This window comes from Podarcis cretensis (assembly GCF_951804945.1).
Source record: "Podarcis cretensis genome assembly, chromosome: 14".
Lineage (NCBI taxonomy): Eukaryota > Metazoa > Chordata > Lepidosauria > Squamata > Lacertidae > Podarcis > Podarcis cretensis.
Genome location: NC_137183.1, coordinates 17,083,385 through 17,107,873, shown reverse-complemented (window position 1 = coordinate 17,107,873; position 24,489 = coordinate 17,083,385). Strand labels below are relative to the sequence as shown.

The window sequence follows — 24,489 nt, the reverse complement described above, 5'->3', positions numbered from 1 at the left end:
TATGTTTTATTATTATTGTTTTATTACCTCTGCCAAGTTTTAAGTATTGAGATTATTAATTTATCTGTATCTGGTTATTATTATCTTTCTCCCTGTCCTGACCATCCCTCCGAAGTTATATTTATATTTATAATCTTTCAATTTGGCTGGTCTATTTACTTAACCGACCTGGAACAATTTACCAGAGAAAAGGCCGCCGCCCATGGGACAGAGGGTCATGGATGAATGATAATCCAGCTTCTACCTAGGGTTTTAATAGGTCATAAGATTTTATGGTAACTATATTTGTAATGTATTTTTGTTGGTGTTTGTCCTTTGATGCTACGGCCTGTCGGCTACGCATATAAAGTCTATTGAGCATTTACTTCCAGGTTTTTGGCGTTTGGGAGCCGAAACGTTCGAAAATGGAGCCGGTTGAGAACCGAGGTTTGACTGTATAAGAGAACAAGGCGTTCATGGCGAGTTCCAGCACCTCTTTTTCTAGAAAAATAGCACTAGGTATTCTGTACTGTGGTACCTCAGGCTACATACGCTTCAGGTTACATACGCTTCAGGTTACAGACTCCGCTAACCCAGAAATAGTGCTTCAGGTTAAGAACTTTGCTTCAGGATGAGAACAGAAATCGTGCTCCGGCGGTGCAGCGGCAGCAGGAGGCCACATTAGCTAAAGTGGTGCTTCGGGTTAAGAACAGTTTCAGGTTAAGAACGGACCCTCAGAACGAATGAAGTACTTAACCCGAGGTACCACTGTAACGTGTTTTTAATATTGTACACCACCCTGGGATCTGATGATGATGATAATAATAACACAATTGTAGAGGACTGACGGTGACTACTAGCCATGAAAGCTAGAATCTGCCTCCACAGTTAGAGGCACCAATGCCTCTGAATAGCAGTAGCTGGAAAACACAAGACGGGAGAGAGCTCTTGTGCTTGAATCCTGCCAGAGACGTGTTGTTGGCCACTGTATGAACAGGCTGCTGGACTACATGGGCCACTGGCCTCATCCTCTTCTGCTCTTACGTATCTGGAGATGACAGGGATTGAACCAAGGACCTTTGCTATTTGAGACAGGTGCCTTAACACTGAGTTACAGCTCTTCCCCCATTGGTGCACAGTGGTTGGACAAATGGAGCCCACGGTGGGTGGGGAGAGAGAACTGATCTTTAATGCAAGGAGGAAACGTAGGGCACATCCACACCATACATTTTAAACATATCCAACGCATATTTAAAGAAGTTGACTCACCCAAAGAATCCAGGGAACTGTAGTTTGTGAAGGGTGCTGGGAAATGAGGCCCCTTGATGGAGAAACTACAGTTCCCAGGGTTCTCGGGGGGAGGGAGTCATGTGTGTTGGATTTGCTTTAAATGTACAGTGGTACCTCGAGTTAAGTACTTAATGCATTCCACAGGTCCGTTCTTAACCTGAAACTGTTCTTAACCTGAAGCACCACTTTAGCTAATGGGGCCTCCTGCTGCTGCCGCGCCACCGGAGCACGATTTCTGTTCTCATCCTGAAGCAAAGTTCTTAACACGAGGTACTATTTCTGGGTTGGCAGAGTCTGTAACCTGAAGCGTATGTAACCTGAGGTACCACTGTATTGTGTGGGTCTGCCTCTACAACCAGAGCATGTTGGTTTCTAAGTGATAATGTGGGGCATATTTTCAGGAAGGGGTCAAGGAGCAAATTTAGTAGATAAATGTTACTGCAGGCAAACTGTCTATGTAGGTCATTAGAAACGGGAATGAAGGCAATTTATACCTTAGCCCAGAATGAAGTCAAGGGAAGGATATATTCATTTAGCGAGTTTTCATCTGCTACACATGAAGAGCTCCGAACTTAGTTTTGAGGGTTGTCAGTTTCACAAATGCATGCTCACCTGTGGTTTTTATCGATGGACTGAATGAAATCCCATTGTGCTGCTGACCGTTGCTTATTTCAAGAGGTGTTCTTATCACCGGCTTTGGCTTGAATTCACGTCTTGGACGACTTGACGCTATGTTTATCCTGCAAACAGAGAAGTCAAGGGTCAAAACTCTATGACCCTGGAAGATGCAGAGAGCCACAGCTGGCAGTGTTTAAAGTAGGGGTGGGGAATCTTTGGCTCGCCAGATGTTGATGAATATACCTCCCATCAGCCCCAATAAGCAGGTCTAGTAGTCAAGACTAGGGATGGGGGGTGGATTCAATTTAGTTCACATCCAAAGCCAAATTTATCAGATTTGCACTTTCTCAAACAATATGGGAACTGAAGCACCGCCACCCTTTGAAAAATCTCAATTACCTGAATTTTAAGATGCAGTTCACCTACCAAAACGCTCACAAGAATGCATACACAGTGGTACCTTGGTTGTCGAACTTAATCCATTCTGGGAGTCTGTTCATCTCCTAGAATGGTTCAAAAACCAAGGCGCAGCTTCCGATTGGCTGCAGGAGCTTCCTGTACTCAATCGGAAGCAGCGGAAGTCGTGTCAGACATTTGGCTTCCAAAAAACATTCGCAAACCAGAACACTCACTTCGGGTTTGCGGCGTTCAGGAGCCAGAACGTCTGAGTACCAAGGCGTTTGACAACCAAAGTACGACTGTATTAGGGAAAGTGTGCATAAAAATGAATATATTGGTAAATCTAACATACAAAAATGCAGTTAGGAGAAATGGCTCGGGAAAATGTGTACATTAGTCAATGCGGCATACATAAATGTGTTGATTAGGAGGAAGTGGCAAGAAAATGCTGAAGAATTTTCATGAGGATTAAATATCTCAAATTGCTGCAGAAATGTGAAGAACTGGATTGAAGATGGGAAAAAGGAGGAATCAAGAGAACTGAAATGGACTGTCCCTTCCATCCCTGTCAAGACTGATGGGAGTTGTAGTCCAACAATATACAGAGGACAAAAGGCTCCCCACTCCTGGTTTTAAGATGAACCAGAGGTAACCTGGAGTAATTCTTACCTGTTTTGTAGCTTGCTCTGCAGATCCTCTAGAATCTCTGTAGACTGCTTATGATACTCTACTGCAGCTTCTACAAAGACTAGCAACTGGCTCACTTGCTCTATCTGAAAAGGAGGCAATGGAAAGGGAATTTATATAACAGGCTTTGCACAATGTTCCCAAATCTGAATACACAAACAGGAGCTTGCATTGCATGACCAGGAAAAAGGGGCATCCAGCAGCCGTTATTGTTGTAGAAGACCCTAGAGCAGCCTTTGCCAACCTAGTGCCCTCCAGATGTTTGGGACAACGCCTTAGCCAGTACAGTTATTGTACAAAAAAATCTGGAGGGCGCCAAGCTGGCCTAAAGAAAGGGAGGGCGCAAGGAGTAAGAACTGCTGAAAGTAGGCAAGAGAGTGAGATTGATGGTACAAAAAAGGTTGCCAGATTGTTCTTCCACACTGGTTCTTTGGAAGCATTAATATTAATATTATTTGTTGTTGTTTTTTAGTTGTGTCCGACTCTTCGTGACCCCATGGACCAGAGCACACCAGGCACTCCTGTCTTCCACTGCCTCCCGCAGTTGGATCAAACTCATACTGGTAGCTTCGAGAACACTGTCCAACTATCTCGTCCTCTGTCCTCCCCTTCTCCTTGTGCCCTCCATCTTTCCCAGCATCAGGGTCTTTTCCAGGGAGTCTTCTCTTCTCAGGAGAGGGCCAAAGTGCTGGAGCCTCAGCTTCAGGATCTGTCCTTCCAGTGAGCACTCAGGGCTGATTTCCTTCAGAATGAATAGGTTTGATCTTCTTGAAGTCCATGGGACTCTCAAGAGTCTCCTCCAACACCATAATTCAAAAGCATCAATTCTTCGGTTATCAGCCTTACTTATGGTCCAGCTCTCCATACATCATTAATTAATATTATTTACTGCATATTAACATTAATATTATTTACTGCATTTATGAACCTCTTCCCACGAGACATCCTGAAGTGATTTGCAATGAAGCAACATACACAAAGCAGTCATATGTAAAAGTGTTAAAACAGTTGCATAATTAAAAACCATTATACACAAATAAAAGCAGTTGAAAACATCGCATACATGAAACCAATTCCATCAAGGCAAGCCAGAAGCATCATCAGAGTCCAAGGACCCACTCCAGACAGGTCATAACACTCAAGGCGGATGCAAAGCAGAGCTGAAAAGGGGTGTAGCCTGGGGAGAATTCCAGGGGCCAGAATGAGAGACCTGGGGGCCACATTTGGCCCCGAGGCCTGAGGTTCACCACCCCAGGTGTAGACAAACCTGAGCTTGGGGAACCAATAGACAGATTCAACATATCAGTGCTCCTGTCAGTGGTGAAGATGGAGCTCTCAGTATGTGGTGCGTCTTACCAGAGAAACCCAGAAATTGTTTCTTAGTAAACCACACACGGGGAACTCTGTGATAATCCTCACTTCTCTCACCAGGTGGCAGCCTTTCTAAAGCAATACAAAGAACAAAAACACAGCCGTTTGTCTTTGTTTTAAAGCTGCCATTAGCCATCAACATAAAGCATAGATGATTTTAAAGAAACAGACAGGAGCAGGCAAAGGCCTACCGTTTACTACAATATAGGACACGGATTGCCAGACTTTTTTGGATTCATGGCCACATTTGGAATTTTGAAAGGATGGTCACATCCACACCATTTAGGCCCCATCTGCACAATATATTAAAAGTGGTACCATACCACTGTAAACAGGGGCTGGGAGTTGTTAGGAGACCCCTATTCTCCTCAGAGAACTACAGTTCCCAGAGTCCCTTGTGAAGAGGCACTGGCTGTTTAATCACTCAGAAAATTATAGCTCTGTGGGGGAGACACAGGAGTCTCCTAACAACGCTCAGCAGACTACAATTCCCAGAATTCTTTGCGCAAAGCCATGAGTGTTAAAGGGGTATGGCGCTGATTTAAATACAGTGGTGCCCCGCAAGACGAACGCCTCGCAAGACGGAAAACCCGCTAGACGAAAGGGTTTTCCGTTTTGGAGGCGCTTCGCAAAACGAATTTCCCTATGGGCTTGCTTCGCAAGACGAAAATGTCTTGCGAGTTCCTGCGGTTTCCCCCCCTTTCCCCCCCCTTTTCCTAAGCCGCTAAGCCGCTTATCAGCTGATCCGCTGATAAGCCGCTTAACAGCTGATCGCTAAAAGTCGCTAAACCGCTAATAGCGCTAATCCGCTAAGCCGTCAATGGGCTTGCTTCGCAAGACGAAAAAACCGCTATACGAAGAGCCTCACGGAACGGATTAATTTCGTCTTGCGAGGCACCACTGTATGCTGTGCAGATGGAGCCTCAAAGCAAACACAGCTGAAGTGAGAAAGTGCTGTTGTTGTTCAGCTCAAAGGGGGTGGTTTTGTCACCACCTCGTGACAAAAAAAGGGCAGGGACTGGGGTGCTGGGATGCCCCAAGGCGTTGCGGCCACCAAGGGAAGCCCTCAAGGGCACCATGATGTCCACAGATACAGCGGCGGAGGAAGCTGCTTGGGTACCTGTGGCAGCGCACCCAGGGGCGTGGCGAGGCACCCATAGGGGCATGGCGCATCGTGGGGCCTCCAGTGTCTGCCTGCCTCCTCCTACTCAGCTGCCCTAAAGCGGGGGGGGGGGGGGGGGAGGCAGCGGGCAGACCATTTGGGCAGGAGAGATGCGTGACTCGGGCGCACTGCAGGTCCCGCGGTGAGTGCTGCCCGGCATTTTGTCCCCCCCCCCCCAGTGGTGACACCCAGGGCGGTCCGCACCCACCACCCACCGCCCCTGCACAGATACAACACTGGCAGCCCCAGATATTATTATTATTATTTATTATTTATAGCCCGCCCATCTGGCTGAGTTTCCCCAGCCACTCTGGGCGGCTCATAATAATAATAATAATAATAATAATAATAATAATAATAATAATAATTTATTACTTATACCCCACCCATCTGGCTGGACTTCCCCAGCAACTCTGGGCGGCTTCAAAAAACAAATTAAAATACTGTACTACATCAAACATTAAAAGCTTCCCTAAACAGGGCTGCCTTCAGATGTCATCTAAAAGTCTGGTAGTTGTTTTTCTCTTTGACATCTGGTGGGAGGGTGTTCCACAGGGTGTTCCACTACCAAGAAGGCCCTCTGCCTGTTCCCTGTAACTTGGCTTCTCGCAGTGAGGGAACCGCCAGAAGGCCCTCGGTGCTGGACCTCAGTGTCCAGGTAGAATAATGGGGGTGGAGACGCTCCTTCAGATATATATATTGAGTGTTAAAAACAATACAGCATTAAATATAAATAAATAAAGATTAACAGGTTTAAAATAAAGATATAGCATCTTTGAGACTACTGCGTACCCGCCAACATGACACGGCCTCAATTTCCAAGGCACCACCTCCTGGGTCCAAAATCCCACACAAATCACATGACCGATGCAAGATCGCACACCTGGAAAAAGCACTTTTTCATGGCATTATCTCAGCCCGAAGTCACGCAAAAGCAAGGCACCCAAATTGGCCACCAATTTGGGACAAGCTGGGACGTCCCAGTTTTTCCAGGGCAGTTGCTGACGGATATGATGTTGAGACCACTCCAAGGGGGCTGCATTGTATAATATATTTCTAAACTCATCAGTTCTGTATTTGGAACTGGCAAAGGAAAGTGGCTGATACACAGCCGTACAAGAACTGTATTCTCAAAGGCTGTCAACTGATTTAAGAATTTTAGGCTCCAATCCCCCACACACTTGAACTCCATGGGGCTTACTTTTGAGTAGACATTGCCTGCATTCACTTTATCGTGTCTTCCTGCTGTTTCCTTACCTGTTCATTGTTTGCGTTTTATGTGCTCTTTCAAATAATATGTAAAAGCCAATTCTGGAAATCTAGCAAAAGTTTAGCATTCATTTCTATGTTAATTGTATCCAGAAAACAAAACCCAATTTCAGCTCCATTAACTGGGAAAATCACGGGAGTTCTATGTTGCAATTTTACACAACAAAATATGGAGAGGTATCCTGGCATACTGTTTTTTTCCTACTATTTGGAATTTAGCTTGACATGGTGGTATATGAATCAAAAAGCCACGGTGCCATAACACAACAGGTAATGCAATGTAAAAGGAATGCTAGAAATCAGGACAGAAGTGCCAGCTAGCATTATAACCAGGAAAATTAACACAATAAACCTCATATCTAATGGCAACCAAATGGTTTGATAAAATATTATTAACTGTTCTTTTTAGATGTTTAAAATTGTTTTTAAATGCTTAAAATATGTTGGTTTAAGATTTTGACATTTGCTGCCCTTGGGCTCCTCTAGAAGTAAAGGCAGGATACAAATATACCAAACAAACAAACTAAACAAAACCTTCTCTATAACAATTAAGGATCAGGAGAATGTATTATAGCAGAGCACTGAATGAACCTGGTACTATGGTTGTTTTTCATTATGTGTTCTGGGATTGTAAACATCAAGATCAAGATAATACGTGCCCGCTTTTGCGCCACTGTTTACACATCTCTTTTGTATAGAGTTTGTGACTGTATGGCTTAAAAACCTTGATTGTAAAAGGTAAAGGTAAAGTTAAATGATCCCTGGACGGTTAAGTCCAGTCAAAGGTGACAATGGGGTTGTGGTGCCCATCTCGCTTTCAGGCCGAGGGAGCAGGCGTTTGTCCACAGACAGCTTTCTGGGTTATGTGGCCAGCAGGACTAAATTGCTTCTGGCGGAATGGGACACCGTGATGGAAGCCAGAGCGCACATAAACACGGTTTACTTTCCCGTCGCAGTGGTACCTATTTATCTACTCGCACTGGTGTGCTTTCAAACTGCTAGGTTGGCAGGAGCTGGGACAGAGCAATGGGAGCTCACCTCATTGTGGGGATTCAAACCATCAACCTTCTGATCAGCAAGCCCAGGAGGCTCAGTGGCTAAACCACAGTGCCACCTGCGTCCTACCTTGATTGTACACACACACACACACACACACACACACACACACACACTAGTAGTTAGGACACTGCAACCACATGGAATGCACACAAACACACCAAATCAGTCCTTGCACTCTCAAAGACCTTAAAATCAGCAAGAGGGTCTTACATCATTTTCTAAAAAGTTGAACATGCTCCTCTCTGCCAGTTCTTTGGATTCTTCGAACTTTTCCACAGCTTGCTTAACCTCCTCATCTGGTATCTTCCCTAGACGCTTCTTTTTGTAATCGTAATCTAAACGCCGGCCTTCTAGTTTCTTCAGATGGTGCTGTGTTCAAAACAAAAATCCAAACAAAAAGATATCCAATTGCTAAGAATCCAAATGGCAAGGAGCCCCAAATGACGTTTTGCAAGCATGTTTCGCTTAAAGACGATATTATGTTGATTTATGCACCTAGGAAAAGTCCCGTGGGATGTCGACCTGGAGAAAACCCGATTGACATCTGCTCCCATTCAGCAGTAAACAGTGGGTTTTCCTGGGGGAAAGCAGCAAGGAAAGTGGAAGTGTAAATGAGCCTGTAGGGGAAATTAGCTGCTAATAACCTAGCTTTCCCCAAAGCTGCTAACCATGGTTTCCCATTTTACCCAAACCAGGAAGCGATAGCTATCGGAAGACTTCCTGGTTTGTTTACTTGCTTGTGCGAAGAGAGGGGTAAAGGGATTGCTAATATTTTACAATGGTTGGGAGGGGGAGAACAGGGACGATTAGCTGCTGTGGACAGAGAAGCCCTGCTAAGGCTCAGAGAGGGAAGATGTTCCCATTGCTCCAAACCAAATAGAGCTACAGCAGAACTAGAGATGCTCATGGTAAAAGTTCGGAGACACTTTGTGAAATTTCTCAAGGGATTAATGCGCCACACCTCCTGGCGCATTTGAAAAGGCAAAACGTGCAAGCCGGAAATAAACTCACCCCAATCTCTTTTAAATCCTTGTCTTGCAACAGCTGAAGAGGATCGATGAAGTTTTGCTTGACGTTGATGTCTAGAGAGTCTTTCACTTCGCCCATCAGCTTCATGCTCTCCCCCGAATCGATTAGGGCAGTGCCTTGTAGGGAAGAAGCAACACTCATTAAATCAAATGAGTACCATATGTGCTGTAGAAGAGGGCAAAAACCCAACAACCTAGGTATTAAAACCATATGCTCCATTGTCACCCTCCGTTCTCATAAATATGAACAGCTTTCCAATCCCCTGTATTTTCCCCTGCCCTCGTGTTGTAGGCAGGAACAGCTCACAATCCAAGCCCCCCACTTAACTTTTTTGGGGGTGGGGCCACCTTCTGTTTTCAGAAAGCCATAGGCAGGGCTTTTTTTCAGCCCTCGGCAGAACTCAGTTCTGGCACCTCTCAGGTGGGCACCATTGCCATGATAAGAGAACATGGTCAGGGGAGGAGGAAGGGGGCAGAGGGGGCAGTACGCCCCGGGTGCCACTCTGAGAGGGGTGACAAGATGGCCCCTACCTCCCCCCAGCTGTAGAGCGGCCGACCGCTCTCACGCACTGTCCGTACAGGCTCCCTCTCACACAGCGACCGTATGGGCTGCTGCGCGTGAGCAGTCCGTATGGAATGCTGCTTTTGTGGATTGCTGCACATGCGCACTTCGTCCGAGCGTCGCTGTGCAAGCGGCAGCCCATACAGACTGCACATGTGCGGCATTCCTTACAAAGTGCGCACATGCGGGGAGCCGCACATGCACAGTCCATACGGGCTGCGCTGCCCCAGGTGCCGGAGAGGGTTCCTTTGCCACTGAACATGGTGAGTTCCGGCACCTCTTTCTCTAGAAAAATAGGTGGGTGTGGTGTGGAGAAAACCACCTCACAGGCCTAATAATAATAATAATAATAAATTTTATTTATAACCTGCCCTCCCCAGCCGAAGCCGGGCTCAGGACGGCTAACAACAATAAAATAGTGCAACATTCTAAAAACATTTCATTATAAAAATTAATTAAAATCAAATTGATGGCAACCATTAAGCTAAAGTTCTGTGAAGATTGCCAAAGGAGGGAGTCAGGCTGCCTGTCAATGTCTTCTGCCAGTCAAAGATTTTGTACTTTTAGAGGACCGTCTTTAGTTTTCATGTATCTGCCTCTGTGAGCTGTACTCTCTCACGTTCATTCTGTCTCAGCCTTGCCTCTCCTCCCTCTATTACTCCCTCCACTGTAAGCTCCATGGGGCAGGGCCTGTCTTCCCCACCACAACCACATGCCACATGCACAGGCCACAGAAGCCACATAGCTGCAGATGCTCACCAAATGCGGAGTCTTCTCCGAGTTCTCTCCCATATCGAAGCATACACTCTCCAAGCAGCCCTTCTGTCTGAGGGTACCCTGTGGCTTTCACTTGCCCTCGTATCTTGGACACGGTATTCAGCATTCCCAGCTTAGCTCTGTAGGCTTAAAAACAAAAACAAAAAAACCTCAGAGACATTGGTGAGGCATAAAAGGAATACCTAAATATCTGTTTGAAGAAAGACATATGTGCTTATCATCCCCAAATATTGGTTTAAACAGTCTGAAGTGTCGTGGCAAATTCAGAAGTGCAGGGTTCCTTCATGATAGCCACAGCCACACCACCTTCTAAGATCGTACAGTGATCTTATAATTATACCATCACCGTAATACAGTGGTACCTCTGGTTGCGAACGGGATCCGTTCCGGAGGCCCGTTTGCAACCTGAAAAGCCTTCAACCTGAAGCGCCATATCTGCACAGGTGTGCGGTGAGATTTGGTGCTTGTGCGCATGCAGCAAAACCCGGAAGTAACCCTTTCCAGTACTTCTGGGTCGCCACGGGACTCAACCTGAAAAGACATAACATGAAGCAAGCATAACATAAGGTATGACTGTAATGCGATGTGCATTGCAATGAACAATGCCAATTGCCACGTGTTGCTTTCCAGCTAGATAGACTATTTTATGCGCATGTACAGGAGCAAATGATTTGGAGTGATTAAGGTGTGTTTTCCTCGACGTTCCACTGGACATAACAGAACTTGCACACCATTCTCTTGAATCGGCAGCACCTTGTGTTTCAAGTGTTCCAAAACGTTTAGCTTTGGAACATGCAGAACAACTCTTCAGTGCTCTTCCCATGCACCTTATCCAAAGCGACCCTAGGAGCCAATCCTCAGTGGCTGTCAGGTAGTAGAGGAACCAACCCTCACGTCAGGTTGCCAGGAACAGATAAGACAAGGAAATGTCCTTACCATCTGCTTTTTATTCAATATTTACAGAGAGAGGCTTGGGAATGCAGCGTTGTCCCGAGTCAATCTCCATTCCCCTTCTCTCCCACTTCCTCATTCGTCATCTCTTCTATGGGTGGCGCTGAGGGCCCTTTGCTTCTGAGCTCTTTGCTCTCCTACTTTTAAGGCTCGCCAGGTTCTGGGATATGGTGGGTCTGGAACGCTTTCTAGTGATAACATGTCAGCCAGCTGCTGCTCTGGCCCTGCTTCCTCCTCCTCTCCCATAATGCCCCAGCTTTCCCCCTCATCTTCCTCTGAGCTGTGACCTCCCTCAAACCCCTGTTGTAATTCCGTCTTCTTCTTCTCTGGAAGGGTCAGGCTGGGGAGGCAGCCTCCACCATTCCTGCTCTGACCAGTCCCTGATATTGGCTGACTCACTTTTTCACTCTGATTGGATTCAATCAGTACGAAGGATAAATGACTTCTTGGCAGAAAACAACAACAACCCTCTCCTTTCATGCTGATTGGGTGGCTCAGGAATTATTATTATTAAATTATTATTATTATTATTTCCTTATTACCATTTGAACTTATATACTGCCCTATACGCGCAGGTCTCAGGATGGTTCACAGGATAAAATCAGAAAATAAAACCAAGTATGTAATCAATATATAAACAATAACCCAATAAACACCACCCCCAGCTGAAAGCTGGGACCCTGCTGCAGAAATAGTAACGAGTCTTTAGTCCTGGACCACTACTCCTCTTGAAATAATACTGCCTTACATTATAAGAATATTGTTACTAGGGCAACAATGCTGTCCTCTTTTAAAGGAATATGATGCCTCTTAATGCCAGGTTCTGGGGATCAAGAGCAGGAGAGTGCAAAACCATGGTTCTAAAGACTGAGAACTACACGGAAATTTTCTTCTCCAAGAATTGGTAGGGGAAGTGCAACACAAGGAACAGAGGGGGCTGGCTTACGGTATATTATTCTAGTATAATATAACCACAGATAGTGGTTCTCGGAGATCTCTCTCAAACCTTTTAACTATGCACAGAGCCGTCTTTCCTATTGGGCTTACTGGCGCGTTGCGCCAGGGCGCTGGTCTCTTAGGGGCGCCCCAACGAGTGGGGAAGCTGTGCGGCTTTGCCAGTGGCCTCCCCTTTCCCTGCACACCCGCCAGCTGTGCCCCATCAACCATATGGCTGGCAGGCGTACAGCTTGCGTCCCAAGCCCCCGCGGGAAGAGAGTGGTCCCCTCAGAGGCTTGGGAAAAGGTCAACAACTCTCGGAAACGGGCGGCGCCAGAGGGATCCACAGCGCTGGATATGCTTAAGACAGCCCTGACTATACATCCCGGGGATAGTTACAGCCCCACTCCAATGCTAAGTATTCTTATTATTCCAAATTTCATTGAGGTCAGTGGGTGTTTTCGTATGGGCCAAATATGCAGGATAAAGCTCAGTTCACCAAAGCAGACCTTTCCTAGCAAACCATCTGTAGCAAAAAAGAGGTTTTAACAGACCCTGCTATGAATGTTATTTGTTCTCAAACTACGATAATAAAAATTCAGCTGATGAGTAAAACTCCCCGCCCCCACTTTCTCTGAAAATGCACTTGGTCAGTTAGAAAAGAAAAGAAAAGAAAAGAAAAGAAAAGAAAAGAAAAGAAAAGAAAAGAAAAGAAAAGAAAAGTATCTGGCTGGACAGATAAGCAGTGTGTGCTGGAACCAATGAGAAAGAAATCCTTCATTTCTCAGTGCATACTATGTCTCATTTCACAGAGATATTACATATTCACAAAGATATTGGTATATGTCAAGAATGGTACAGATTTCCAATCTAGAGGGCAGTTTCTAGATCAGTTTTTACAGGGTAATGTCACAAACAGGCAATGTTTATAACGATTCCGTGGCTGTTCTTTCTGAAAACTGCAATTTCATGTGGAAAACTCTTGACAAAATGGAAGCGCGGTTCTTGCGAACATAGCCTTGACTTTCACATGACTGTATCTCTAACTCACAAAAAAGGCCAGAGTGCAAACTGCACCAGTTCCAACTGTGCAGACAAAAAAAAATAAATTCATCCCCAAACTATTTTAAAGAGAAGCGTCAATGGAAAAAGTATTCACAAATAAAGCTACTGCGTCTACTTCAACACCATGTAATTTCTCAGACTCTCTACATGACAATTACTTTGCCTAGCATTTTATAGATGTTTATCCTATCTTTCAGGGCGTATACTGTCACAAGGCAATCTACAAACACAAAATCCCAAATGATTAAAACAGCATAAAATAGGGATGGGGGTGTTGCTGGACTCCAAGTCCTATCAACCCCAACCAGCTTGACCAATGGGAATGGACGATGGGAGTTGTAGTCCATCAACATTTGGAGGCCACAGCTCCCCCACCCCAGCACAGAACACCAGCATTTGAATGTTAACACTAACATTACAGCAGCAGCCACACATTTGCTAAAATGTGGGATTCATAACAATAGCCAAAGGAAGACTAAATGCTATGGGTTCTGCTGGGGTGACGGGCCCTGGCAGGCCCCCCCCCCCAAGGATTCCAGCTGATTATATTGACCCAGATCTACATATACTGCACTTTAAACAGTGTATTCATTGTATTGTGCCTCCTCCTTGAGAGGTCCAGAGGGTGGCAACACAAGAACGGGGCCTTCTCTGCAGCGGCTCCCCATCTGTGGAATGCTCTCCCCAGGGAAGTTCACCTGGCACCTTCATTATACACTTTTAGGCACTAGGCAAAAACTTTCCCTTTTAACCAGGCCTTGGGTTGATTTGATTGACATACTATGCCCTTACAAAATATGGTTCTTTCTTTTTTGGGGGGGGGTGCTATTGGGTTGCTGTTTTTATTTTGATTATATATTTTGCAGTTTTTTATTTTTATTTTGTTCTGTGAACCACCCTGAGACCTCCAGGTATAGGGCGGTATATAAATAATAATAATAATAATAATAATAATAATAATGTTAAGTTAAAATAAAAATAATAAATAATTGTCCAGTAGCACCTTATAGACCAACTACGCTTGTTCTGGTATAAGCTTTCATATGCATGCACACTTCTTCAGATAGCTTATACCAGAACAAACTTAGTTGGTGTATAAGATGCTACTGGACAAATTTCTATTTTTATTATTTTTATTTCAACTACGTCAGACTGACACGGCTACCTACCTGAATTATTAAGTTATAAAGTCATTTAGTAATATATTTGCTGCACTGGTAGAACATTGTTTCATAAGGGAAAACACAAGTACAAGGCTCCTGAATGCCTTGGGAGTCAAACGTTTCAGTTCCCGAACGAGTGAAAACCGGAAGGGAGTGTTCCGTTTCTCGAATGTTCTTTTGGAAGCCGAACGTCTGACGGGGCTTCCGATTGGCTGAAGGAGCTTCCTGCAGCCAATCAGAAGCCACGCTTTGAAAGTCAAATGTTTCAGAAGTCAAACGGACTTCCGGAATGGATTCTGTTCGACTTCTGAGTTACGGCAGTACATCGCTAAAGATTGTTATGCAATAGACTGCACTACAGTGGTGCCATAGCAGACCAGAGTGTGTTGATTATGACCTGTATAACTCCTGATGGAAGAATGACATCCAGTGTTTGGATGCTGGGAGTACGAAAGAGCAGCCATGGAGGTAAGATGGACTAGCACCATCCCCATCCAATGGATGGAACCAGAAGAAGAAAAATTGCACGGTGTGTCTGCACTGAAGTGACAGAACAAAACAGAACTGAACAGGATTTCCCTTATAGAGGAGCTACTGGCAGGTAGAGGGATCAGAAATTTCATGGTACAAAAGCATCCAGCCATAATAGGTTGTTGTGCCCAGAAGCCAAGCAAGGCGTGCTTGGAGCAGATCTGATGACCTGGATTTGCAGTGAAACATCTGGAAGAGGCTATTGGAATCATCTCTATTTACCTGGATTAGGTTGCAGATATTCAGTGGACTTTGACAGGAGTTCTGCCACAGCTTTGTTGGTGATGTCAATCTTCTGCAAGACAAACATATCAAGGCTTTTAAGGAAAATTTCATCAAAATGCCTGTTATCACTCTGTTCAGATGCACCATAAAAGCCTGCGCGTTCTGTGGAAATAACCAGAGAAGGCACCCGGTCAACTAAGTCAGAGATGGAGAACATCTGGCCTTCCAGATGCTGTTGGAAGACAACTCCCATCAGTCCCAACCATCAAGGCCAATCGTCTAGGAAGGTGGGAGTTGTAGTCCAGCAATGTCAGGAGGGTCACAGCTTCCACATCTCAGAACAAAGTAAAACTGGGACAAGTGGGTGACAAAATGAGATCATGGCAAGATGGACATTTATGTATTCTGTCCAGTAGTAAAGGTAAAAATAAAGGACCCCTGGACAGTTAAATCCAGTCAAAGGTGACTATGGGGTTGCGGCGCACATCTCGCTTTCAGGCCGAGGGAGCCGGCGTTTGTCCACAGACAGCTTTCCAGGTCATGTGGCTAGCATGACTAAACCACTTCTGGCGCAACAGGACACTGTGACGGAAGCCAGAGCACACGGAAACACCGTTTACCTTCCCGCCACAGTGGTACCTATTTATCTACTTGCACTGGCATGCTATCAAACAGCTAGGTTAGCAGGAGCTGGGACAGTGCGACAGGGACTCATTCCGTCATGGGGATTCGAACCACCGACCTTCTGATCGGCAAGCCCAACAGACTCAGTGGTTTAGTGCCACCTGCATCCAATAGTAGAGCTGGTAAGAATGCCTATCTGTTCGAATGGTAGGCTTTCATTTCAGGTAAACAATATTTGCTTCTTTCTATAATCTCACCCCACACTCCGTAGTTAATTTCCTTATAACATGGCAAGTTTATTTTACTATACAGTGGTACCTCGCAAGACGAATGCCTCGTAAGACGAAAAACTCGCAAGATGAAAGAGTTTTTCGTTTTTTGAGTTGCTTCGCAAGACGAATTTCCCTATGGGCTTGCTTCGCAAGACGAAAATGTCTTGCAAGTTTGTTTCCTTTGTCTTGCAAGTTTGTTTCCTTTTTCTTAAAACCGTGCATTCAGGGGGTGCAGTTGCGACTTGACTTCGAGGAGCAACTCATAGCACGCGGTGTGGTAGCCTTTTTTGAGGTTTTTGAAGACTTTGGTGATTTTTGAAGCTTTTCCAAAATCCGTGCTTCGCAAGACGAAAAAATCGCAAGACGAAGAAACTTGCAGAACGAATTAATTTCGTCTTGCGAGATACCACTGTACTGATATGGTGCAATGGAAGTGAATAGCACTAATTCACGAGCGAGGATCTGCACTCAAGTCAAATATCTATTTCTTCCTACCTTGTTGTGAAGGAAAAATTAGAAAGATCCGCCTTTGTCACCCTGAGCAACTTGAAGGAAAAACAAAAACATACACATCTAACTCATACATAAAAATATAAATTGGACCTAGAACAGGTTCACGTGATCTGAATACTCATGCGGTACAGCCATGTTGGGAGTGTAGACTCTAGACTGGAAAGGAAGGAAGGTAGAGAAACCTTACTTTATCATCTGGAACCAAGGGCATGTGTTTAGCAACAATCTTTAAGCATTTCCTTAGGCTTGTCTTACCCGTTCCATCTCATGGAAATCTTCATCGAGTTTTGTTCCTTCCACTCCGCTGATTTTTTCACTGAATAGCTGCAGAAAAAAAGAAAAGCACTTATATAGCATGAAACAAAAGCTGCACATAAGGCTAGAAAAAATGTAGGAGACGCCACACAAATCCTGTCAAAATCAGGAGTCCCCTTTAAATATTGGAGAGTGCAGTGGGTCAGAGCAGAGGCCCATCTGTCAGTCATTTTTGCCTATGCAAAGTCCACAAGAAGGGCAGGAGGGCAACTGCTCTGTCTGCTGCTGTTCCCAAATGACTGGTACCCACAGGTATGCCACCTCTCATAATGGAGAAAGCCATCATGGCTGGTAGCCATTAGGAATGGGAAAAAAACTATCAGTTTCATTTTCCCATTTCCCCCTCTCTCCAATTCTCCACATTTTCAGTTTCCAACGTTTTTATTTTAAACCTGTCTTGAAATTCAATTAACTTTTTAGTGCTTACTTCTCTTGACTGCACGGAACTTTGTCTAATATACACATCATTCCAGAGCAATCCCCCCTAATATAATGATAGAGTGGTAGAATGATGCAATCACAGTGTTAGAAGGGACCCCATGTAAGTGTGATAAAAAATGGTTAAAAATTATGATATATGAAACTGCTAAAGATGAGGTAAAATGAACCCACAAAATAGGTGGCGTCTTATACACGGGGGAGTCATAGATGGAAAAATACAGTAATTTGGCTGTATCTCAGCACCAGGCGTGACTGGATGATCCATTTACATCCAATGTGGCATTAAAGTGGAATTCCTCTCCCCTGGAATTCCTCTCCCCCTGGCATAGGAGACTAGATCAAGTGGAGGGAGGTGCTTAGGGCTAACACATGCCCTTAATCATCTGATTTATTCCCCCCACCACACTCGCTGTTCTAGTCTATCCAGGCACACCATACAGAAATTACTGGAAGGAGCTTCACAACACAGTTTGATTACAGAGCCAAAGGCATCAATTAGAGCAAGCGCTCACAGCTGCAGTAACATGACATTCTTCTCCCGTTTTACTGCCTCCGGGTGGCAGCCCTGCTCCTCCCAGAAGCCAAAAGGGCTTCTTAAAGATATACTTCAAGGCGAGAAACCTCCGTTTCTGGCTGATCACTTCCACTGTGCAGGCCAAGCGATAAGGGGACCAACAGCTCACAATCTAAGCAAAACAAGGCATTCCCGAGCACTTCATCTGCTACACTGTTGAGATTCTCAAAAAATAGGCAAGCTTCTTTCTCAAAAGATACAATTTTGAACTGTTTGTGTGTGTGTTATAAAGCATGTGATATGGGTAACAAAAGAACCATTGACATTAGCCGTCCGCAGGAATGTGTTCTGTGGTTTGTCTATCTAAGAGCGCAGCCTGCACCACCCTGGTACTGTCCACATGCTTGGGGATGTAATTCCTATCAGTCCCAGCCAGGCCAGGGCTGATGGGATTTGTAGTTCAAAAGCATCTAGCGGGCACCAGGTTGGTTAAAGCTCCAAGAGGCAATCTGTGCAAAAGAAAAGAAGATCTGTTGCTCGTTGGTAGAGCATGTACTTTTCCACATACAGTGGTGCCCCGCAAGACGAATGCCTCGCAAGAAGAAAAACTCGCTAGACAAAAGAGTTTTCCGTTTTTTGAGGTGCTTTGCAAGACGAATTTCCCTATGGGCTTGCTTCGCAAGACGAAACGTCTTGCGAGTTCTTGCGAGTTTGTTTCCTTTTTCTTAAAGCCGCTAAGCCGTTAATAGCCGCTAAGCTGCTAAGCCGTTAATAGCCGCTAAGCCGCTAATAGCCGTGCTTCGCAAGACGAAAAAACCGCAAGACGAAGAGACTCGCGGAACGGATTAATTTCGTCTTGCGAGGCACCACTGTAGAGTGTTCTGTGTTCAATTCCTGGAGTCTCCAGCTGAAAAGGATCCGGCAGAAAGTGATATTATGGTCCTGCTCAATGTCTCAAGACTGCTGGCCACAGCAGACAAGGAGCACTTTACTGCTAAATTATACTTCTGCAAAGAAGGCAAGAAAGTCCTATTGCATGTCGCAGGAAAATCCCCCCCCCCCAATCATTCAGTTTGTACAAACTTCACACACACACACACACACACACACACACACACACTACATACGCTACGCTTCTGTTATAAATTCATAGATTCAACCATACATCAGATCTGCACTGTTCCACTTTTATTTTACTCCATGAAGGAAGGACTACAAGGAAGGTTTGATACAGGCCAGCCATAATCCCTTGAGCTTACCAGCACATACACAGGAGGCCCTGCCCAGTTGCTATGCCAACCCTGATGGTCCTAGACAGAAGACCATCAAGATCACAAAGAACTTGCATTTGGGAGTGGATTCAGCACGGACTGGAACAAAGGACAAGGATCAGCTCTTCCCTCTGGGGGCAGGAAACTGCAAGCTCCCCTTTGTCACCTGGAAAGTACTCATGGGGAGGGGGGGAAGGAGGAACCAGCCAGGTGACAGGACACTCAGGTTACCACCACAACTCCTCCCTCACCCCCTCCTTTTTGTGATGTAGTTGTGATGTAGTCTTAGAGGTGTAGTTTGGGGAATTAGTAACTAATAAAAGTTGGGGTCTTCTTTTGTTCTGGGCTTCCATTTTGCTTCAGCTTGTTGCAGGTGGGAGTCCTGTCGCGACAGTATTCAATAAAGGCCAAGCCTACAGGCTGCTGTTTTGCTCCACGTTATCCTGGTTGGTGTCTTTGTTTTTGTCCAAGGGAGCCCTCAGATTTTTCCGTTAACATGCACAACCGGAAGTTGTTCAGCTCACGCAAGGAGTTGCTTGGTGCTTATTTGGCTGCAAATGCCTTTAGGGCTCTGTCCTCTCCCCCATGCTTTGTAACACCTACATGAAGCTGCTGCAAGAGATCAACAGGGGGTTTGGGCTGGGTGTTCATCAGTATGCGGATGATACCCAGCTCTAAAGGTAAAGGTAAAGGTACCCCTGCCCGTACGGGCCAGTCTTGACAGACTCTGGGGTTGTGCGCCCATCTCACTCAAGAGGCCAGGGGCCAGCGCTGTCCGGAGACACTTCCGGGTCACGTGGCCAGCGTGACAAAGCTGCATCTGGCAAACCAGAGCCGCACACGGAAACGCCGTTTACCTTCCCGCTGGTAAGCGGTCCCTATTTATCTACTTGCACCCGGAGGTGCTTTCGAACTGCTAGGTTGGCAGGCGCTGGGACCGAGCAGCGGGAGCGCACCCCGCCGCAGGGATTCGAACCGCCGACCTTTCGATCGGCAAGTCCTAGGCGCTGAGGCTTTAACCCACAGCGCCACCTGCGTCCCTCTCTACCTCTCCTTTAAATCGGAACCAGCAAAGGTGGTGAAGGTCGTGTGTGTGTCTGGAGGCGGTTGGAGGATGGATGGTGGCTAACAGTTTGAGGTTGAATCCTGACAAGACAGCGAAATTAATGGACAATGCAGAATTGGACAAAATGACAGCTACAAAATGACAGATTCAAAACCTGTGGGACCAGAGATTTAGAGAAGATTGGAAGAGGTATACGAATTATTTGAAGAGCAACTGTAATCAACAAATTATGCTAGCAGGACTACAAGAAGTTTTCTAAGGAGAAATATACGGTGTTACAAAGTAGAAAAAGATAGAGATATTGGTTATAAGTTTGAAATGTAATAGGGAAAATAAAAAATGCATACTAAGAGATTAGATTGGAAAATTTTCAGACAGGACTGATGGAAGTAAAAAAAAAAATTGAGTAAGAGGTAAAAGTATGTTTAATTATTGTTGAAAATGGTATGTTAAAAAACTAATAAACTAATAAAAATTTATATAAAATAAGAATCCTGACAAGACAGAAGTACTGTTTTGGGGGGATAGGAGGCAGGTAGGTGTGGAGGACACCCAGATCCTGAACAGGGTAACTGTGCCCCTGAAGGACCAGGTGCAGAGCCTGGGAGTCATTTTGTGTGTGTGTTTTAAATACTTTTTATTAAGTTTCACATTTTTAACATAGTATTAACATTTCATATAACAGAAAAATAATACAATTCCCCCAACTTCCCCCCTCCCCCTCCCCCAACTTCCCTCAACTTCCTCTTCTGGTTTTTTTACATAATAATTTCCCCTGCTTGTTTTATTATATCTTCATATTAGATTTTTTATATCCAACATCATTATTCTCTTATCATTTTAACATCTTCTTTATCATTTCTGTATTTATTTTGGGAGTCATTTTGGACTCCCAGCTGTCCATGAAGGCGCAGGTCAATTCTGTGTCCAGAGCAGCTGTCTACCAGCTCCACCTGGTATGCAGGCTGAGACCCTACCTGCCCACGGACTGTCTTGCCAGAGTGGTGCATGCTCTGGTTATCTCCTGCTTCGATTACTGCAATGCTCTCTCTGTGGGACAACCTTTGAAGGTGACTCGGAAACTACAATTAATCCAAAATGCAGCAGCTAGACTGGTGAGTGGAAGTGGCCACTGAGACAACATAGCACCAGTCCTAAAGGATTTTCACTGGCTCCCAATATGTTTCTGAGCACAATTCACCTTTAAAGCCCTAAACAGCCTTGGCCCAGTATACCTGAAGGAGTGTCTCCACCTCCATCATTCAGCCCGGACACTGAGGTCCACTTCCAAGGTCTTCTGGCAGTTCCCTCTGTTATGTATTCAGTGGTCTGTGTTTGCCTGAGGTTCAGTCTAGACTAAGGATTCTGAGCTCCTGTGTTACGATTCAATACAAGATATCCAGTTACAGAACATTTCAGGATTTAGGCCTCTGCCATTGGTCCTTGAACTCTGAGTTGTGATTCGCAGCTTGGAAGTTTAGACAGCCAATCACGTTAGGAGTAGGAGTGGCCCTGGCTTTCAGGAATGCATATAAGCAGTTGCTTTGCCCCCATTTCCCAGTTATGTGGTTCAATAAAGGTTCTTGCTGCTATCACCGCGTCTTGCCTCATGGGAACCCGCCTATATTTCACCCTCACTGAGAGACATAGTTACAGGGAACCAGGCAGAGGGCCTTCTCTGCAGTGGCACCCTCCTTGTGGACCGCCCTCCCATCACATGTCAGGGAGATAAAGAATTACACAACTTCTAGAAAACACCTGACGGCAGCCCTATTCAGGGAAGTTTTTAATGTCTGACATTTTTATATACGTATATTTTGCTGGAAGCTGCCCGGAGTAGTTGGGGTAACCCAGCCAGGTAGGCGAGGTATAAACAATAAAATAATAATAATAATAATAATAATAATAATAATTATTATTTATTATGCGCCTCAGACGGCAGGATCCATGGGGCAGCAGTTCAAGCCTCCAAGCAGGAATCAGCAAACTTTTTCAGAAGGGGGCCAGTCCACTGTCCCTCAGACCTTGTGGGGGGCCAGACTATTTTTTGGGGGGGATGAACGAATTCCCATGCCCCACAAATAACCCAGAGATGCATTTTAAATAAAAGCACACATTCTACTCATGTAAAATCACGCTAATTCCCAGACCGTCCGCGGGCCAGATTTAGAAGGCAATTGGGCCGGATCCTGCCCCCGGGCCTTAGTTTGCCTACCCATGTTCCAAGGAATGCGCCGCCTGTTCCTGCTGCCGCATGTGGCATCATCAACTGCTTGGAGGCTGGATCTGTTGCCTCCTTGGCAGTGCCCATGCCACCTCCACAGTGGCCTCTTGGCAAATAGGAGCCACTGCTGGTCTCCTCCCACCCTTGTTCCTGATGCAGATCTTTGCTCAGCCCTTGTTCCCTGACAGGAGGAAAGAGCCATTTTGTGGTTCACCTCAGGTGCCAAAATATCTCGGCCTGGCCCTGCAGCCCATTATAACCAAATGCTTGCAACCTCCAACACTTCTCTTTTTTTTGGTTTGCTTTGCCTTGTCTCTTTTACGACGCTTCCCTACTTCACTGCCCAGCTATAAAAAGAGCCTTGCTCCTGTTAAGTCTGCTTGCAAGAGGGTGTTTATTGACCTGCCATTGTGGCATTCTACCAAACAAGGAGCCTGGGTTATATTTGTTTAGAAATTCCTCTACCTTGAAAATGGAAAATAGAAAATGACGCCACCACACAAGGAACTCTAGCAGAACATCACAAGGGAGGAAAAAAGATGCCCAGCATTTGTCTGGGAATTAGATAATAAAGGGGGGGGGGGGAGGAGACAGATGCAGAATGATGTGTTGTTACTCTCTTGCTTTCAAGGCAAAAAGCTGGCAATAAATCTTATGTGATCCACCAGGCGCTCTCCCTTCTGTTGTAGCAAGTGATTTGTTTTGTGCCACTGTGACCTTGCTGCCTTTCGGTTGTTGAGATATTTTCCCACAGCACCACTGATACATGGTCCAGAGGCCTCAGTAGACTAACCCCATCTTTTGCTTGCAAGCAGTAAGCAAGTTTACTGCAGGCCTAGATAAAAATCAGAGCTTATGGGCCCCCCCAAATGTTGTGGGGCTCCAATTCCTATTACCACTAGCCAGGATCGTTAAAGGTAACCAGACAGAGGGTCTTCTCGGTAGTGGCGTCCACCCTGTGGAACACCCTCCCTTCAGATGTGAAGGAAATAAGCAGCTGTCCTATCTTTAAAAGACATCTGAAGGCAGCCCTGTTTAGGGATGTTTTTAATATTTAGTGCTGTACTGTTTTTAACATTTGACTGGGAACTGCCCAGAGTGGCTGGGGAAACTCAGCCAGATGGGCGGGGTATAAATAAGTTGTTGTTGTTGTTGTTGTTGTTGTTGTTGTTGTTGTTGTTGTTGTTGTTGTTGTTATAGAGTAAAGGATTGTGAAAGCTGTGATCTGGTAGTATCTAGAGCAAACTTTCTAAACCTTGGGACACCCCCTGGGTGTTACTGGACTACAACTCCCATCATCCCTGACCACTGGTCCTGCTAGTTGGGATGATGGGAGTTAGAGTCCAGCTGCATCTGGGGACCAAAGGTTGAGAAAGGCTGATCTAGATGTTGCCAGATCACAACTCCCATAATTCAATGGCATGATTCGAAACAACAAAATCTGCACACCCCATCAGGAGAAGAGCGTCAATTCCATGTGACCGAGAGCAAGCCACATTCAGAAAAGGGGTTTCCATGCATTTAGGACCATGTGTCAAAAGGGCCTTTCTCACACTCCTGAAACCAGTATGGTGCCTGGTTCTCTCTTGTGTTAAATGCAGTTAGCTTCTGGGACAGTTATGCAGCAAAATTTCAGATAAAGCGCAGGCAGACAAAGACCATTTTTGTCGACAAGCGAATCAAGCAAGGTTCTGTGACGATAACACCATTTTGCACTTTCCAGGGAAGGAGTCAGTTTCTGCCAGGCTGTGCCACATGGATCTTTTGGAATAACTCGACTGCTGATGCTTATTCTTCTCACACAACAAAAAAGTACTTTGTACTCTGAAATCTTCAAGACTTCCTTGACAAGTCCCTACTGTCTTGCCTGGATGATTTGCTATTCAGTGATATGTGAAATGGCAAATCGCAAAACGGGGGTGGGGAGAAGAGATGCCTAACATTTCAGGAAGTCATTGGTTAGTCATTTCTAGCAAACAGAATTGATGGAGGAAACCAGAAATTTACACTCTGGCATAGTCTGTAGAAACCCACAAGAACTACCTTTCTGAATCTAAGCAGGCCCAGGTCTAATTCAGTGCCTGGACAGGAACCTCATGTAGGTCACTTTCAGTTCCAAATGACAGCAGATAAACACATATGAGAACAGGGGAACTTAAAGAGAGGAACAGAGAGTT

General features: G+C 45.3%; 1 protein-coding gene across 2 annotated transcripts in view; it reads right to left on the bottom strand.

Annotated features, from left to right (window-relative positions):
* Nucleotides 1–24,489, bottom strand: part of SH3GL3 (SH3 domain containing GRB2 like 3, endophilin A3) — a 48,034-nt gene that overhangs the window by 2,769 nt on the left and 20,776 nt on the right. Inside the window, exons 2-9 of one of the 2 annotated variants that reach the window (XM_079954340.1) lie at nucleotides 16,737–16,805; nucleotides 16,572–16,637; nucleotides 15,070–15,142; nucleotides 10,184–10,327; nucleotides 8,846–8,979; nucleotides 8,045–8,203; nucleotides 2,956–3,059; nucleotides 1,882–2,009 (exon numbers count right to left, since the gene is read on the bottom strand). In XM_079954340.1, coding sequence (XP_079810466.1) covers nucleotides 1,882–2,009; nucleotides 2,956–3,059; nucleotides 8,045–8,203; nucleotides 8,846–8,979; nucleotides 10,184–10,307 — 649 coding nt within the window. In that variant the 5' untranslated portion in view covers nucleotides 10,308–10,327; nucleotides 15,070–15,142; nucleotides 16,572–16,637; nucleotides 16,737–16,805. The remainder of the gene's footprint in view (nucleotides 1–1,881; nucleotides 2,010–2,955; nucleotides 3,060–8,044; nucleotides 8,204–8,845; nucleotides 8,980–10,183; nucleotides 10,328–15,069; nucleotides 15,143–16,571; nucleotides 16,638–16,736; nucleotides 16,806–24,489) is intronic. The other variant, XM_079954339.1, reaches the window with a different exon arrangement.